At 51.7% G+C, this 18,720-nt stretch overlaps 1 protein-coding gene across 5 annotated transcripts in view; it reads left to right on the forward strand.

Moving 5' to 3' along the window:
* Nucleotides 1-18,720, forward strand: part of PER2 (period circadian regulator 2) — a 45,381-nt gene that overhangs the window by 478 nt on the left and 26,183 nt on the right. For 2 of the 5 annotated variants that reach the window (XM_074398763.1, XM_074398764.1), the window contains exons 2-6: nt 9,761-10,009; nt 10,524-10,586; nt 11,631-11,785; nt 14,799-14,920; nt 16,449-16,650. In XM_074398763.1, the coding sequence (XP_074254864.1) occupies nt 9,780-10,009; nt 10,524-10,586; nt 11,631-11,785; nt 14,799-14,920; nt 16,449-16,650 (772 nt within the window). In that variant the 5' untranslated portion in view covers nt 9,761-9,779. Of the gene's footprint in view, nt 1-13; nt 10,010-10,523; nt 10,587-11,630; nt 11,786-14,798; nt 14,921-16,448; nt 16,651-18,720 lie in introns of those variants that run through there. The other 3 variants (XM_074398765.1, XM_074398766.1, XM_074398762.1) reach the window with 3 other exon arrangements.

Below are 18,720 nucleotides of genomic sequence, written 5' to 3' on the forward strand. Positions count from 1 at the left end.
GTGAGGCAGCGTGTGTAGGGCACCGAGCTATTGAGTGACTGCGTGCGGGCTGCGGTCCGTGGCCGATTCTCTTTGGGGGGGAGTCCTTCCCCTTCCATGGGCAAGGCCAAGGAAACCAAGGGTCAGCGCAGCGGGCCGTGGGATCTGGAGACCCTCTCGGGGAGCTGCCTGCCTGCTCTGAGGCCACAAGGCCAAGTCCTGGCTGGGGAAGGGCCATGGAGGGGCGCGGATCTAGGAGCTTTTTCTGGACACCCACGGGTCTCCTGGGATGGGTGATCAGAGGGACAAGGAAGTCCCTGTACTGAGCCGGGCCTGGGAACCTTGAGGACAGGGAAACGGCCTGATGTTCGCCCCTTTTGCCTCCCCTGGACCACTCTGGATCAATTCCCTCTCCCCGTACTGGATAGAAGGGAATGGGGCTGTCCACTCGGCGCAGCAGTCTCACCTTCCTGCTGGGATGTACTTTGGTGGCCAAGTCCCAGACATATACCAGGGGGTGGGAGGTGGCTGCTTCCCCCTTCAGGAAGGCCAGGGTAAGGGATGACGAGTTGGTTGCCAGGGTTTCTGTAACCTACACAGAAGAAACCCGTTTGGAAAGCTGATTCATACAGAACAACAGAGCCAGAAGGCACGCTGGAAATAACCCAGAGTAACCCCTCAGCCTGGCAGATGAGCAAACTGAGGCTCAGGCCCAGGCTATCTGCAGGGTCTTCCCATCACCCTGGGGCAGGATGAGCTTCGGAGGGTCAGTGAAGGCCTCTATGTGGGTGCTGAATCCTGGGTGGGCTGGAATTTGGGAGGAGGGGCCTTAAGTCTCGGAAATGTTAAGAACCCCACACACACCATAGCCAAAGCCCCCATATGGACGCCCCTCACCTCCTATATATGGCACAGCAGGACCATTAGACTTCTTGGCTTCAGAGGCGAGAGCTCACTCTCTGCCCCCACCTGGGACTTCTGGTCCCGGTCTGGATGTGCTTGAGAGGAGAACAGGACTCTGAAGGCTTTATTTGGAAATTGAGTTTTAAAATACAAGGTGAATTGATTTTTGTATGCTTTATGACTATAATGAATAAAGGGACTCCGTTTTTTTTTTTTTTTTTTGAAGTGCAAGCTGTGTGATGTGCCAGCACGGGGATGGTATTGTGGGCGTTTGCAGTTATCTGTCACTGTTGCCTTGGTGTGATTCATTGGTACTGAACTAACGCAGCCCTGGCTTTCCGTGGAGACAGGAGTGCCAGGTGGGAAGGGGGAGCCCTGCGTCAGCCAGCTGGCTGCTGCTGCGAGCTTTGGCACCTTGTCCAAGCCTGTTTCCTCGTTTGTTCGGAGGGGCTCAGATTGGGCAATCTCTGGGGTCTATTTTAATTCCCAGGTTTTTGGTTTTCTGTTACCCTATAGATGATTTTTCCCAGTTTCCTCACAGGAGACAGAGGCTTCTGATACTCTTGCATTTGGAGCACATGATGTTCCCCTGTGAGCCACGTCTGCAGTGCTTAGAGGGACAAAGGAGAGGTTTCTCTCCTGTGCAGTGCTTCTCAAACACAGAGAACTTTCTGAAAAATACTGCTAGTTACACCGCAGTTTTTAAGTGATGATGTAACTTTACCAGGACTTGGCAAACCACGGCTCTGTCAGGTCTTTGAGTAGCTGGCAGGGCTACTCAGTGTGTAGTCAGAAGAAAGACAGGCTCTGGGTATGCTTTTACCTTTGAAAAACTACTCTGTTTGGCAGAGTGAGCTAGAAACACACAATTCCATAGGCTTGGCAGAGACTGTCCCCACACCTCTGGAAAGCTGGCCCACCTGCGGAACCAAGGGGGAATCAGTAGTATAGAGGGGGCCTCTAACGGCCCCTCCCCAGGCCTGCGCTCTCTGCTCTGGGACCAGGCCCTCCTCTCAACTCTTTCTGCTCCTTGTGTGCACGTTGATAACAAGTTTGTTACCATTTTTCCAAGTCTAGAACAAATTAGAAGCAGTAAATGAATGGCAGCGACGGGTGACAGGAATCAAGGCCACTTGGTTTTCAGAGGCTGGCAGTTCCCAAGACAGAGTGGGCTGCTGTGCTGAACCCTTGCCAGCCTTGAAGGGTTCCTCATGCTCTTCCTGGGGTGGCACAGAGGAATCAGAATCCACCCTTTAAGAAACCAGTACCAGAGGAGCAGATGCCTCAGCTTCCCCAAATTCAGAGTAGCTCGGTCCCTGACCACTGGAGCTAGGAGGCCAACACTTCTACATTTCTTATTGCTTTAAAATCTTGTAGTTCAAAAAATTTCAGAGTTGAAAAGTTTGAGTTGAGAGCATTGAAGGTGTCCTAGTGAGGCCGAGACAGTGCCTCCCCCGTGCACCTCCTTCCCTCCACATTTGGACGGTTGTGGTGACATTTTCCTCGGTTACCCAACCGTTGCCATGGAGAGCAGGGCTGTTTATTTAGCAGGACAAACATTTTCTCGGGATTACAGCAGGCTGGCCTCAGGGAGTTGGCTCCTACCAGGAAGTAGAAAACATGTTCTAATATTTGGGCTTGTAAAATACTGCAGGACTTGCCGAAACAGTGTATGCTGTATGATTCCTCTTACGTAAAGTTCAAAAACAGGCAGAATTAACTAGGCTGTGAGAAGCCGAGCTCGTGGGTCCCTGCAGGGTAGACAGTGACTGGGAGGGCCACCAGGAGCCTCTGGGGCAGCTGACGGTATCCTGCCTCTGGTCACACGGGTGTGTTGTTTGCAGATATACAGCAAGCGGTGACCTCATGATGGACTCCTCTGGTGATTGAATACTGATTCCTGATTTCCACAGAAAATTGCATTTCCACCTTAGGTGTGAGGGAATTAAGTACAGCAAGACTTTACCAGTCCTGGCGGCGCAGTGGAGGCTGGAGTCGGGTCCCAGCCTGTGCTTTCGTTCCTAATTTTTAAATGCTATTAGGGAAGTGTGAATATCTATGAAAGTAGAGAGGATAGGGTAACCAACCCCCGTGACCACACCAGCCTGTTTCAGGTGTTTCTGCTCCTGGCCCCTCTCCTTCCACATCCCCACCATCTGCTTTTCTTCCTGGTCCCAGACTCTCTCTTGCTGTTGTGGACTGCACTTTCTGAATGGTGCTCTCTCTGGTTAAGGCAACCCAGCTACCAAAAATGTGGCCAAGTGACCTGGTCAGGGGTCCAAGCTTAACCTCTTTCTCTGACGGTTCTTGGGGGCAGAGCCCGTGGGCAGACAAGCGAAGGGGCCCCAACGGCAGGTTCACGCCCCGAGGCTCACGTTGGCTCTTCGCAGTCCCTTTTTAACCAGGCTGCCGTTTTCCCTGCTGGCCATTGGCTCCCTGAGCACATAAATGCATGCCTGCCCTTCCTCCCCCTGTCCCGATGGGGTAGAAACAGGTTTCCTAGGAGCTCTCCAGGGACAGCTGGTCCAGCCGGCTCTGGGCACACATCTGTGGAAGGCAGGGGGCAAAGTCCACTTAGGCAGGCGCGTTGGTTTTGCCAAGTTGGCAAAATGAGGCTGGTCCATTAGAGCCGCCAGGGCTGAGGACGCGTTTTCTGGAATGGCGAAGTTTCTGATGATTTGGCTTCGTTGGTGCTTTCACATTTCTGCCAAGCTTACCTGACCCTCTTTGCAAAAGTACTTATCTTCCACCTAAGGTAATGGGGCACCAGTGAATCGTATTCAGACAGGCTCACAGGGGCTGGACTGAGGTGAAAACCAGGCACTTAGTGCAAAAAAAAAGTGCAAAGCAGGAGAGCTACGTGCAAAGCGCCCAGGGCCCAGATCGCACGGTGGCTTCAGACACGCGATGCTCCCCCAAGGACTGCCTGCCTGGGGGTGGCACTGACTTCTTAGTCCTTTAAATAATGAGCCAGAGACAGCTACCGTGACAATCACTCTCTCTCTTTTAAAATTATTTTTGTTACCCCGGTCTGGTTTTTTTTCTTTTGAGATGGAGTCTTGCTTTGTGGCCCAGGCTGGAGTTCAGTGGCACAATCTTGGCTCACTGCAGCCTCCGCCTCCAGGGTTCAAGCGATTCTCCTGTCTCAGCCTCTCAAGTAGCTGGGACTACAGGCCCACACCACAACACCCGGTTAATTTTTGTATTTTTAATAGAGATGGGGTTTCATCATATTGGTCTGGCTGGTCGCAAACTCCTGACCTCATGTGATCCACCTGCCTCAGCCTCTTGAAGTGCTGGAATTACAGGCGTGAGCCACCGCGCCCAGCCCCTGTCCGTTTTTCTGTAGTGATTAGCAGTGATAATATAAGCTCATATTACATTCCAGATTCCTTGCATCGGTTGTGTCATTTAATCCTTCTAACAACCAGTAGGAGGCAGGAACTGCTGTTATCCCCATCTCACGAATGAGGACACAAGGCACAGAGAGGTTAAGGGACTGTCCAAGATCACACAGTTAGGAAGTGGTAGAAGCTGGCTGAAACCCAGGCCATCCTGGACCTGTCCCCTTAACTACTCTGCTGCTGCCTCTGATCACCTTAATAACACTCACAGCAGAAAGGACCGGCTGTTTGTCTGGGGGAGGAGTGTGGGGATGAGATTGGTGGTGACAGGGTGTTGGGGGTGTCAGGAGTGAGATAATGCCCTTGGTACCCTGGACAGCCCCTTGACAGCCCACTGAGCCATGGTGAGAGCTCCCTGAGAGGTCTCCTTGCTGCCACCTTCCCTCATCTCTGCAACTCTATTGAAGGGTAAGTCAGATCTTGTTGCACAGAACTCTCCATGGTTCCCTATCGGAGTTCTGACTTTGCCCCCGAAAGGTGCCCTCCTGCCCTTCCCTGCCCTCTCTGCTCCAGCCTTGTGCACCTCCTCAGACAGGTCAGGGGCTCGCCTGCCCCAGGGCCTCCACAGTGGTATGGCATGTCGTCCGAGTCCACACAAGGTGGCCAGAGCCAGAGATGCCCAGTGCCAGCCTCAGGTGTGAAGCCAGAAGGACCTGCCGGAGCACATGGCTGCAGGCCTAACAGAGCAAAACCCAGGGACTCTGAGTCAGCTCACACGAGGGCTCACACGCAAGGCCAAATGGCACTTAGACCTGGGGCTATGCTCCCTGAACTGTCACTCCCAGTCCCTCCATTCCCACTTGCTAGTTGCCCACTGTACTGTATATTCGAGTTTCTTGTTCATTGTCTGTTTTCTCCTGATGTAAGCTCCCTGAGGGCGGAGAAGATGTTGTTCTGTTGTCTGCCCCAGTGCCAGCCCTCAGTGCTATGCAAGTAAGGGCAAGCCAGTCAGCGGGAAACTGCTGGCACTGGGTGGGCCCTGCATGAGTGCCACCTGTCCTTTTTATTGTTGTTGTTATTGTTCTTGGACTTGTTCTTCTATGTCTGAGAATATTCCCACCAGTCTTTCTGGTCTCCCTCCTTTTAGTGGGTGCATAGTATTCCAGAGCATGGATGTCCCAGGTTTGTGTCTTTAACAGTACGTGTCAGGCCCTGGGGATCCAGTAGTGACCAACTCAAAGCCCCTCTCCTCATGGAACTGAAGTCCCAGAGGGGAGGCAGGCAGTATACAGCCAGCCCCTCAGTGCTGGCAGGGAAAGCTCGCAGAGTGGGAGTGGAGGACATGGAGAAGTAGCTGGTGGGGAGGCAGTGCTGTTCATGCAGGCTGCCCAGGGCATCTGCAGGAAGAGGGCTGTGGGCACGAGAGAACAGCAAGTGCAGAGTCCCTGTGGTCAGAGCACACAGGGCTGGGGCCAAGGGGTGGGCAGTTAACAGGACATGCCCAGGAGATTGCAGGAGCTAGACTTGGCAAAGCCTGTAGCCCTCATGCCCATTAGAGCTGTGCCCTGAGCCAGGGTCTGAGCACAGGCTAGGCGTGAGCTAAGCCTCTTTACCAGGGTGGCTCTTGATGCTGAGTTGACTATAGCAGGGCCAGGTGGAGGCAGGGGACCAGGTTGGAATTGGAGGTTGGCTCCTGGCCAGGATGGTTGTAGACGGGATGAATAGCCTCCCTGCTGATGATTCTTTCCAGGTTTGTACATTCCATGCTCACACAGCTCTGTGTACATACACAAGCACTTCCCTGAAGTGGATTCCTAGAAGTGGGAAGAGTCTGCAGATGATCCGTGTTGCTGGGAACTCAAATTTCCTTCCAGAACGAGCCTATTATTACACCACCACACACAAGAGCCACTCTTCTCCACCTGACCAATGCTGAGTGTGATCAATCCTGTGAATTTTTGGCAACCTGATGGGCAAGGTAACTGTGCCCTTTGCATTTTTCTGAAGCGAATGAGGTCTGACCTCTTTCTCCAAGTTCACAGATCTTTGGCGTTTCTCCTTGCAGGAACGACCAGGCAGTCTTTGTGCTTAGTCTCTCTCTTCCCGAAAGTTATTACCACTCATCTTTCATTGAATTCTCTAGAACTACCATAAAATGTAAAAAGAAAAAAAAAAAAACTGAAGTAACAGACTTGCTTATTTTGTTCCTGACTTTAAGTGGAATGACGCTGGCATTTTGGGTTTATATGACTCAGGATGTTTGATAAAACCAGCTGTGTAACCCACAGTCAAGAATCCTGTAGTTGAGGTTTCCTCCCTTGGACCATAAGTTTTTCCTCTCAAAGCTATTAATTACAGCTGGACAAGGTGGCTCATGCCTGTAATCCCAGCATTTGGGGAGGCCAAGGTGGGCAGATCACAAGGTCAAGCGATCGAGACCGTTCTGGCCAACATGATGAAACCCTGTCTCTACTAAAAATACAAAAATTAGCTGGGCATGGTGGCATGCGCCTGTAGTCCCCGCTACTCAGGAGGCTCATGCAGGAGAATCACTTGAACCTGGGAGGTGGAGTTTGCAGTGAGCCAAGATCACACCACTGCACTCCATCCTGGCAACAGAGCAAGACTGTCTCAAAACAAAACAAATATGTGTGTGTGTGTGTGTGTGTGTGTGTGTGTGTGTGTGTGTGTGTGTAGACACTGTCTTCTGGAAATTTAATGTTGCTGAAGAGATATCCAAGACTAATATGCTTTTTTTCATCCTTTGTGGGGAACTTGTTTGTTCTCTTTGGATGCTGGTAGGATTTTCTTTATCCTTGAAGATATTGTTTGTCCTCTGGATGCAGTTAGGCATTGGATTTTTGTCCTTTGATAGGCAGATTCAGATGTGTCTTTGGCTCAGGATGGTTCTCTTCATGTGTTTCATTCATTATGGGTTCTGTTTCATTGTTCTCGTGTCTTTCAGAAAGAGCTGTAATCCACAGGTAAAAGCTGGTTCTCCTCCATCTCTCTCCTCTTCTCCTTTTCCTTTTAAAAGTTTCTCAGACATCTTTTCCCTATCACTGAAGCCATTTTCTTTTTTATTGACGCTGAACTTTGTCCTTTCCAGTTTTCTATTCTAATGTGGATTTTTATCTCAGTCTGTGGATTTATCTCATCCCTCATTCCTTGTGTCATTGACTTCATCATTTCTTGAATTCTCACTATGAAAAGTAGGTGCTGTCCTAATTTGCTGGCTTCCTCTGTGGCATGTCTTTGTTGTGTGTCTTTCCACAGCCCCATATTGGCTTCCTTCTGTTGATTAGTTTGTGAATATGGCAAGGTGTCTTTGACCCTGCCGCTCTCCAGACACTGACATGGGCGGGCTCTGCTTGAGCCTCGACTCTCACCAGGCTGCCCTGGAGTGGCTCACGACCAAATGGACTTGACCTGGGGAAGCGGTTGCTGAAGGCTCTTGCTGGAGCTCAGCCATCCAGTTCCTGGGGCCAGCTGGTGGAATCTGGCTCCCTGCGTGTGTGACCCTCAGCATTGATGGCTGGTATCGAGTCCTTTCTCAGAGTCGCCCTGGGGAGAGTACCTGGGGGTGTTGAGTGGGTGAAGTCCGTCTGGGAGAACCTCTGCTTCCCGCAGGATTTCTGTTCCTGTGTCTGTTCTTTTCCCACAGCTTCCTCATGAAGCATCTTCATGGTAGAGCTCCTGACTGTCCAGTCTTGGCCATGGCACAGGCTCTCCCCTTCCATGGCCAGGAGTAGCAGGGCTCTCAGCACTGGCCACTTCCTCAGGGGGTGGTGGACTCCAGTGCACCCTTCCTGCTCCCTCCATTTGAGCTACAGCAGGATGTGCCTTCACTTTGGCCGGTGATTGGGACCTGTTGGGACTTTTAGGGCTGCTGAAAATGATCCCTCTGCTCACCAATTGTATAATCCTTGGTCATTTCACATGGGTTCTGGTTTGAAGGAGGCCAAAGGGGAGGCTCTCCCAGAGCTAGGTGGGAACTGGACCATAAGATTTTTCACAGAGATTTGGGGTCTGGAATCCAGAAACCCTTTTTCCCCTTGTTCTGCCTGCCCCGGGAAGGGCCAAATGAATGCCAAGCAGAAGTGGCAGTGCCACAGTGCGCCAGAGTTGGGCAAAGCACAAGGCAGTGACAGGAAGTAGGAGGTCCCCACCCAGATGATCCTGGGTGTGGGTTGGGGGTCCATCTTCAGATGCCAGCAGGCCTGGGAGCCAGGGCTGTCATCTGCCGCTGTGTGGCCCTCCATGGGCACATCTGTAGAACGGTCTCCACACTGTGTAGACAGTGATGAAGGGTGCTGGAAGGCTGTGTGTTGGGTGCTTAGCATCATGTCTGTCCTCAGCATCGCCCCAGAGCCTCACAGCTGTGTTAGTTAAGCATGAGCACCTGTGTCAGGCAGGCCTTCATCTAGCCCTCTCCAGTGCTCCACTTGAGTGGGTGCCCACTTCCTGCCGGGACCCTGCTGGAAACGCCGTCCTGGGGATGGAGAGACATCACTGGGTAAGGAAGGAAGGACTCAGGATGGCATTTTGGCCTCCCACCTGCTAATCAGTCCCACCTCTCCCTGCTCCCTGTCTCTGCTCATCCCTTCAGTTTGTATCCAGGATGATTGCTGGTCTATCTCTAATTTCAGCCCCACTCCACCCATCTACCCCAAAGTGCCGAGGTAAAGTTTCTGCCCAGCACAGCAATGTGAGCCTGTCCAAATGCAAGCTGAATTCCGTGGGCCTGGCATTCAGAGTGCCTCAGCAGCTCCCACCCATTCCCGGTAAATGTGAGGCCACATCGTCCTGGCCCCTCCCCATCCCAGTTGCACATGCCTGCGGGCTCTGGGACCCCCAAGCTGCTGGGACGGTTCCACACCTGCCAGGCCCCTCTGCCCTCTTCACCCAGAAAGCCCTGTCTGTTCCCTGTCTCCTGCTGGCCTTGGCTTCTCCTGTAACTGTGCTGTGCTGTGATGGCCAAGATTTCTGAACCTGGCTCCCCTCACCCACCATCATCTGGGAAATTTATAAAAGGCAGATCACACAGTCAGTGGGACTATGTGTTTTTTCCCCGCACTTCACAGGCTGGGTAGTGATTATCAGTGCTGTTGTCTACCTTCTGATGAGGCTGTCAGCAGCCCTGTGTCAGCAGCTGAGGCTGCCTAATTCAACCATCTTCCTAATTCATGGCAGATAGGAGCTCTGTCAATAAGAAAAATAAGTGACGTGATGACCTAATATGTGTGTGATTGATCCCGATGAAAGGGAAGTTTGGCCAGGCGCGGTTGGCTGAGGTGGGGAGATTGCTCTGGGAGATTGCTCAGTCTGGGCAACATGGCAAAATCCTGTCTCTACCGAAAATACAAAAAATTAGCCAGGCAGGACGGTGAACATCTGTGGTTCCAGCCACCCTGGAGGCTGAGATGCAGTTTCATTAGTAACAGAAGGAGTCAAAAGGCTGCTCTACCTGGTGGCTGTAGCTGTCACATGTGTGAGTGCTTTTTAACGCCTGACAGCATCCCTCTGTTTGCCAGCTTCATTCCAGAGCCCAACATGAATGGATACGCAGAATTTCCCTCCAGCCCCAGTAACCCCACCAAGGAGCCCATGGAGCCCCAGCCCAGCCGGGTCCCACTGCAGGAAGACGTGGACATGAGCAGTGGCTCAAGCGGGCATGAGACCAACGAGAACTGCTCCATGGGGCGGGACTCGCAGGGCAGTGACTGTGATGACAGTGGGAAGGAGCTGCAGATGCTGGTGGAGCCACCGGACACCCACCAGAGGTGGGTTCACCCTCTGGCCAGATGGAGGCTGGACAGGTTTTTTTCTCGGTGCCTCCTTTCTGCTGTGATTTGATTGCTTTTGCAGTCTTTAAATCATGATTATCAAGTTTTTCAAGATTCTGAAAAGACTAAAATGTGCCAGGATCTGTCCTTCCTTATAAGGAGGCCTCCCTCGATTTCGCAGATCTGGTCCGGTCACCAACGGACAGGTACTTGGTAGTGTGAGATCTTGGGAGGCAGCAGCGTCAGGTAACCCAGCCAGCAGCTGCTTAGACGACACTGGGCAGTTTATAGAAGAGGAACTGCCTCCTGTTGTCGTGTGTTTCTGTGTCCTGGTACTTAGTTTTTCTGATGTCTGAAGGTTTTATGTTCCAGTTTTATCTTAACCTTGTATTTTTAAGACATTATCTTACTATGGTGTTATTTAGCCTTTTATGACTGGTAGGATGGCAGGAGAAGATGTGGCTGGGGCATACAGTTGCCTAAATTTTGCTTTTATTTCTTGTTTTCATAGTCCAGATGCCTTTAGCCTGATGATGGCAAAATCTGAACACAACCCCTCTACAAGTGGCTGCAGGTAAGGCTCATTAGAACTTCGTATGTAGAGTCTTTAGAAAAATTGAAAGATTTCTTATTGGAGGTTAGTTGTTTGAGAGTGACGTCACTTTTTTTAAACCCTGCTAACACCCATCTGTGTGGCCGTGTGGGTACGAACGCAGCCTTACTCTGGCCCTTCAGATGCTGACTACGTCCCCGCATGCAGTCCAGAGCCCCCAGGATGTTGCTCCAGCACCTGTAGCTCCTCCCAGCTCTACTCGAAGCTGACTTTGCCTGAGTCTTGGGCATTTTCATCTGAAACATTCTTCATCCTTCTTAGGTGTTTGTACCAAACTTAGCCTTTTGTCAATTTTCTTGTCACCTCTGGAGCAAAACCCAGCTCCTTGTCCAGGGTGTGTGGGCACTTTGCATTGCCTGAGAAACCTTGACTTCATCATTCCTTCGGCACCCTCTGTTCTGAGGAGGCCCGTCTTCATCAGCCAGTGCCCCGCTGTCCTCTCTCTCTCTAGCATCTCTGTATCATTAATTAATGTTTGAAGACCCTTCTCCACAAGCCCCATTTCTCTGTGTTCGTGGCTCACATGTCTCAGGAAGTCACTTTGCTGTCCTCTGTAATCCTATCACTTAGTCCTCCTTTACCTGGGGCAGGGAAGGAGGGCACAGCTCAGTGCACAGTCCACTGCGCCAGACCGGGTTGACCAGTATCCTTTCCTAAGCAAAGCCTAGCTCTAACCCTTGAGGGAAACAACACAGTTGGGGGGGCTTCTCCAGCATTCAGTTGGGGCAGAGCAGTGATTCTTGACCAGGGACAGTTTGTCTCCCGGCAAGAAGCATCTGTCAATGTCTGCAGACAGCTCGGATTGTTGTGCCTCGCTGGGGTCTTCCTGGCCTATTGTGGGTGAGACCAGGGATGCTGACAAATGTCCTGCAGAGCCCCACAAAGGACCACCTCGACCAAAATGTTTCTAGAGCTGAGGCTTAGAAACTGGATGAGAGGCACGTTTCTTCAGGAAAGGATGCCTAGGAAGCTAACATTTGGCTGCCTCTTTCTTGAATCCTGCAGTAGCGACCAGTCTTCAAAGGTGGACACTCACAAAGAACTGATAAAAACACTAAAGGAGCTGAAGGTCCACCTCCCTGCAGACAAGAAGGCCAAGGGCAAGGCCAGTACACTGGCCACCTTGAAGTACGCCCTCAGGAGCGTGAAGCAGGTGAAAGGTACGTCTGCCCCGCACATCTGCTCCAAACCTATAGAAATATGTTTTAGATCCCCCAAACTAGAGCTTGGATTGTGTTGACTTTTTAAAACTCAAGGCTCATCACAGCTCACTGTAGCCGCGACCTCCTGGGCTGCCAGGAGCCTCTCCTGCCACAGCCTCCTGAGTAGCTGGGACCACGGGCATGTGCCACCACGCCCAGCTAATTTTTGTATTTTTTTGTAGAGATGGGATCTCACTGTGTTGCCCAGGCTGGCCTCAAACTCCTGGGCCTGAGCAGTCCTCCCAAATAAGCTTCCCAAAGTTCTGGGATTACAGGTGTAAGCCACCGTGCCTGACCTGTCCTTTTTCTTCACAGTGGAAACTACCAGCTCCTGAACTTTGAAGAATTCCTCAAATTTGTTGGTCCATTGTGATGAGCAGAGCAGGCAGGGACCACCGGTGTCAGCCAGGCTGGGGAAGGGAAGTGCCCTGCAGAGCATGCGCACACCTACTGCCAGCTGGGTGTGAGCACCTCCCACTCTGTGGAGCTGTGCCTTTGTTCACGCGTTGCACCCATGCTCTAAGGGGCTGGTGGATCCTGTACATTAGAAACATCCATAGAAATAGAAAAACCTGAAAGGCTTGAAGGTGAAGTGGTAATGTGTTCTGTTACCATCAGCTGTTTCAAAGCACAGCATGCAGTCAGGGCAAGGTTCTGCGCTAGTGATCGCGGGTGTAAACTCAGATTTCCAGCAGTCCACATTTTTTAATGTTTGGGCAGTTTTTCATCAGCAGTGAACAGGCATCAGCACTGATCTCTGGAGTCCCTTGAGCCAGGTGTGGAAGGGTTGCTCTGCCATGTGTTGGCTTGGGCTTGCATTTTTAGGTGTTGTCTTTGGGTGTCCTTGAAGTTTCTCTGCAGGCTCCTCCCTGATCCCATTATCCATTTTGTGAGGGTTGATATAGATAGAGCAAGGTGCCTCGGCTGCTTGTCAGTGCTGGTCAGGTCTAAAGTTACTGCATGGAAATCCGGTTCCCCTGGGATGTGCACCCCGCCAAGGAGGACGCCACTCTGGGGCTGCATGCCTGTGGAGGCCGCGTTTTCCAGGAGGAGCTGGAGAGGAGAGTTCATTCTGATCATCTGGGCTGCTCGGTTCTCAAGTGATTCTGTCCATTTAGGGTGTTTCCCTGCTGGCATCTGCAGTAACTTCAGCGCTCAGAAGCTCTGCCACGGGGAGACATTTTCTACACTTTCCAGCAGTTTATATCTTAATTTCAAAGCGTACTCAGAAATGTGCCTGTTTCTGAAATTGCCGAAGGTGGCAAAACTGAAAGCAGATGAGCCCCATCTGTGGGTCCAAAGGTCTCCCTACCACATTGCAGGAAGCACACGCGTAGCAGAAGCCTGGCTCAGACTCCTCATGCAGCCCCAGGTTTTATCTGTGCAGGGCCTAGTGACCCCTGAAGGCAAGTGGCGGCCTCGAGCTGGCTCCTTTGCTCCCTCGTGGAGTAGGGGCCAGTGTGGCCATGAGCACTAGCACCCAGAGACAGGCTTGTCGCCCCAGAGCCCACCGGATGAGCCCAGAATGACATGGGAACTCAGATGGAGTGGCCCTCATCTTCAGAATCTATTTTGAAAACTTTTTTTTAAATGTTGTTTCTTTTTAAAAACTTTTTTAAAAATGTGCCTGCTATTTTTTTTTAAGCAGTTGATTCTGCCTGGATGGGGGTGTCTGGTGGCATCACCCGGGGAGTCAGATGTACAAGGGCTGCCATAAGTTCCTGTGTGGAAACGTGGCTGTATCATCATGATTAAAGACCCTTCTGGGCCAGGCACGGTGGCTCATGCCTGTAAAATCAGCACTTTGGGAGGCCAAGGTGGGCAGATCATGAGTTCAAGGGATCGAGACCATCCTGGCCAACATGGTGAAACCTAGTCTCTACTAAAAATACAAAAATTAGCTGGATCTGGTGGTGCACACCTGTAGTCCCTGCTACTTGGGAGGCTGAGGCAGAAGAATTGATTGAACTCGGGAGGTGGAAGGTATGGTGAGCCAAGATCGTGCCACTGCACTCCAGCCTGGCGACAGAGCAAGACTCCATCTCTCTCTTAAAAAAAGAAAAAAAAAAAAGACCCTTCTGGAGGCCAGGAGTAGTGGATCACCTGAGGTCAGGAGTTTGAGAACAGCCTGGCCAACATTGTGAAACCCCATCTCTACTAAAAATATAAAAATTAAGCTGGATACGGTATCCAGCTTAATTATGATGCCTGTAATACCATCACTTTGGGAGGCTGAGGCGGGAAGATCACGAGGTCAAGAGATTGAGACCATCCTGGCCAACATGTTGAAACCCCATTTCTACTAAAAATACAAAAATTAGCTGGGCATGGTGGCACACGCCTGTAGTCCCAGCTACTCGGGAGGCTGAGGCAGGAGAATAACTTGAACCCAGAAAGCAGAGGTTACAGTGAGCCAAGATTGTGCCACTGCACTCTGGCCTGGCAACAGAGCAAAACTCCATCTTAAAAAAATAATAATTAAAAATTAAAAAAACGTTAGTTGGGCATGGTGGTGGGTTCCCGTAATCCCAGCTACTCGGGAGGCTGAGGCAAGAATCGCCTGAACCCAGAAGGCAGAGGTTGCAGTGAGCCGAGATTGTGTCATTGCACTCCAGCCTGGGCAACAAGAGCAAAACTCCATCTCAAAAAAAAAAAAAAAAAAAAAAAAAACCTGGAGAACATGGAGGGTAGCTGGAATTCTGTGACCATATTACCTTAAATAATGTAGTTGCCACTTTCAAAAATTGTATAATCAAAGGCCTTCTGATGTTTTAGGGGAAAAAATCCTGACTTTTGTTTGTGAGTCTGTTTTGCCTTCACGTTTCCATGTGTTCTGTGTCCCAGGAAGACAGGGTCTATATCCCACGTTTTCGTTTGAGAAAGGTAGAGCCCCCAGTTTGTAAGAGCGAGGACTGTCTCTAGCCAAGTGCTGAGTTCTGCCCGCTGAGTGCGAGCCCTGTCTCTCCTGCAGCCAGTGAAGAGTATTACCAGCTGCTGATGTCCAGCGAGGGCCACTCCTGCGGAGCAGACGTGCCTTCCTACACCGTGGAGGAGATCGAGAGCGTCACCTCTGAGCACATCGTGAAGAATGCCGTAAGCCTCTTCCCCTGGAAAGTTTCTTTTTAAACAGCAGGAGTTCTTCCTCCAGGCCAGCTAGCTCAGCGCTGTGGCCAGTGGCCATAAGGCAGGAGCGTTTTGGGTTTCAGCAGTTAAGTTCCCACCTCTAAAAGAAAGAACGTGATTCTGGAAGTAGCATTCGTGTTCTGTACTTCTGCCTTCTGTGAGACTGTCTTCCTTGTCCCTGGCCAATTTTGTCCTGTAGCTCATGGTGCAAGGGCAAACCCAGTGTGACTGAATTGGGGGCTCTGGGTTTTCATGTCCTCAAGGTGAGGAGACAGACTTAGTGACAGTCAGTTCACTTGTCCAGAGCTTTGCGGTCATGAGGGGGGTGCTGGAATTTTACAAGCCCATGCGTTTTAAGCACACCAAAAGCTGGGTCCCCTTGGAGGGTGCATGGGCCGCATACACACATACCTACGCTACCACCCCGATTTCTCAGCCAGTGAGAACAAATGTAAGGGCCAGTGGGGACTCCACATGTGCTGGGACCATGGTGAAGCTGGCCTCTTAACAGGGCTCCCTAATCATTCCCATCTTCTGCCTCCAGAGTAACCCCCAGGCAACCCCCAGCCCTGAGCCCAGAGGGCCATCCAGCAGGGAGAGCACCCATGGTGGGCTGGAGGGGCCCTAGCAGAGGCATCTACTCCCCAGGAAGCCCCAAAACCCTGGGAGAGAGCAAGGCTGGTGGAGGTTGATGGGGCAGGCCAAGTGAGCAGAAGGTCCCCCACCTTCCAGTCTCCCAGCCTGAACACCAGGCTCACTTTCTAAGACAGTGGGGGTGAGTGGCACCTCCCAGGGAGTGGAGGCAGCTGGGGTTTCTTCCAGCAGTAGAACCCTGATGTGTTGTTTCAAATTATATCATGTTGGACCCGCCCAGTAACTGTAACAGGTGTAACAGTTAAAGAGGAAAGAAACACACCAAGGGGTTTGGCAGTCAAAAACAGGTTTTCTTCCATTAAAACCTGAGAGGCGCTCCTGGCCGATTGGTCAGAAGTACTTTCTCTTACAGACTAAGAGTATACATTGGTTTCAGGGTGAGGGGGCGTATCACAAGCTTGGAATATTTTATGTGTGTGGAGAAGTTTATGGTGGGGTTGGAATCTAGAGGGTAGGTTATCTTGGGGCAGGCACCTTTCTGGCCCGGAGTGGGGGTTATCTCGGGGCTGGCATGTCTGGTCAGGGAGGAGTTTGGAATGTCTCTGGTTGGAGATGGTTATTTGTGGTTTATGGTCATGCTGACTGTAGCCATTAGGCTGATGCCCCTTGGATTTAGGCAGTTTTTTATTAAGGTGAACTTTAGCATGAGGGACTCGTCCGTGATACCAAGGCTCCTGCTCGGTCAGCAGGAAAGATGGGGTTTTGGTCAGGACTAGGCAAGGGGCTCCGCGAGCTCTCCACCTCTGCCCCTCCCAGTGGGCGGCTCCCTCCAGCCTGCCTGCCTGAGTCGGATGTGCGTCTGCCTGTCTGGCCTGCTCACCATAGCCCTGCTCCTCCTCTTCAGGATATGTTTGCCGTGGCTGTGTCCCTGGTGTCTGGGAAGATCCTGTACGTCTCTGACCAGGTTGCATCCGTATTTCACTGTAAGAGAGATGCCTTCAGCGACGCCAAGTTTGTGGAGTTCCTGGCGCCTCATGATGTGGGCGTGTTCCACAGCTTTACCTCCCCGTACAAGCTTCCCTCGTGGAGCGTGTGCAGTGGAGCAGGTGAGGTCATCGAGGAAGCGCCTTGCTCCCTCTGGGGGCCGGGGGAGGGGCCAGGAGCTGGGCCCACCCCAGATGTGGGGCAGGCTCCCAGCCTCCCCTCTGCACTCGGAGCCCACCTGTCGGGGCCGCCAGCTGCCCACTCTGGCAAAGGTAAAAGATAAGCAGTTGTTCGTCTCGTCAGAATACATTTAGAGGAAAAAATAGTCTTTTCATAGATTTCAGAGAAAGAAAACCATTAGACATTTTGGAAATGAAGTTGTTTTGTAAAGCTGAAATCTTGCTGCCTTTGCAGTCGGGGAGGCGCGGTCTCAGGGCAGTGGGAAACTTGAGCTCCCTGCAGTTGGGCGTCCCCTACCACTTTGGCAGCCACAACCAGCGAGTGGGTCATGTCCCGTAGTGACTTCCTTCCTGAGGGTTCTTCACCTTGACCAGGGCTGGCTTTGGGTATATAGACTGTGAGGTCCCTGGGAAGATGCAGCCGGCCCCTAAGGCAAGGCAGGCCGAGTCTGTCTGCACTGTGGGTGGCAGCCTCCGTGGCTGCCCTGCCTGCCACTGTGGCCCCATCTACCCTGTCTCATTTCCAGGCTCTGGTCCCCAGTCACGCCCTGTCAGTGGGGTCTGGTCCAGTCCCTGGAGCCAGCTGGGGGGTGTGCTGGCCTCTGGGCCTCTGCCAGTGCCTCTGACCCCCTGACTCTCCTCAAGGCCTCCCGTGCCCCAGCTCCTCACTGCCTAGCTAAGTCAAGGACCAGGTGAATTCTCAGGGGCCTTTCCAAGCTGGTGATTTTACATCATTTTCTGTAACTAGTCATTGCCCCTACTTTCCTCATTTCTTCTGCGTAGAGGAAATGCTATGTGAAAGACCAAGATCTAAGATTTTTTTTCTTAATTTAGATTCCCACGAAAGCAAAGATTTCTTTTTTTAAAATCCCTTTCAACTATTAGGGGAAACACCTCTTCCTTCGTTTCTGATGAGGTCGCCCGATTGATTTCATGTTTTCACTAGACCTTTCACATTTTAAATGAGGTTACTATTTTACCAAGATACCGATGTAAGCCTTGAAATGCTGAGTTGTTTCTATTAGAACTGACTATCCCGAAAATACGTAGTAAGAAATGTTCTGTTTCGCTGTGTCTAGGCTCCCGCACACCTACCCCAGAGTCTGAGGCAGCTGAGAGGCCAAAGAAAGAGGCTGACAAATTCAGTTTCTTAGAAGGAAACGTTTAACAGGGTCTTAAGAACAGAAGCCATGTGTGTGTTGTGGGTGGCGACCAGACAAGACTGGATCCTAGTGCCGTTCTCCAGACCCAGGGCTTCCCAGGGAACTGGCAGGAATGTGTCCTAAGGGCAGGATTTAACTTAAGTACCTGCTCTTACTGAGGGACAAGAGGGAAATGAAATCTCCCTGGACTTGGCAGAGGTCAGCACAGAGGCTTCGCTTCCAAGGTGGGGCGGCTGTGGCCTCCACAGCTTTCTGTGTCAGTGTTCTGTATGTTTGTGAAGAGTGCTCAGTTGTGGGTTGGTTGGTTGTGGCAGTGCACCGTGAGTGTGCTCAGTTGTGGGTTGTTGTGTTTGCGGCAGTGCACCGTGAGTGTGCTCAGTTGTGGGTGGGTGTGTTTGCGGCAGTGCACCGTGAGTGTGCTCAGTTGTGGGTGGGTGTGTTTGCAGCAGTGCACCGTGAGTGTGCTCAGTTGTGGGTGGGTGTGTTTGCGGCAGTGCACCGTGAGTGTGCTCAGTTGTGGGTGGGTGTGTTTGCGGCAGTGCACCGTGAGTGTGCTCAGTTGTGGGTGGGTGTGTTTGCGGCAGTGCACCGTGAGTGTGCTCAGTTGTGGGTTGTTGTGTTTGCGGCAGTGCACCGTGAGTGTGCTCAGTTGTGGGTGGGTGTGTTTGCGGCAGTGCACCGTGAGTGTGCTCAGTTGTGGGTGGGTGTGTTTGCGGCAGTGCACCGTGAGTGTGCTCAGTTGTGGGTGGGTGTGTTTGCGGCAGTGCACCGTGAGTGTGCTCAGTTGTGGGTTGTTGTGTTTGTGGCAGTGCACCGTGAGTGTGCTCAGTTGTGGGTGGGTGTGTTTGTG

The sequence above is a fragment of the Saimiri boliviensis genome, chromosome 5 (assembly GCF_048565385.1).
Source record: "Saimiri boliviensis isolate mSaiBol1 chromosome 5, mSaiBol1.pri, whole genome shotgun sequence".
In the NCBI taxonomy this organism is placed as follows: domain Eukaryota; kingdom Metazoa; phylum Chordata; class Mammalia; order Primates; family Cebidae; genus Saimiri; species Saimiri boliviensis.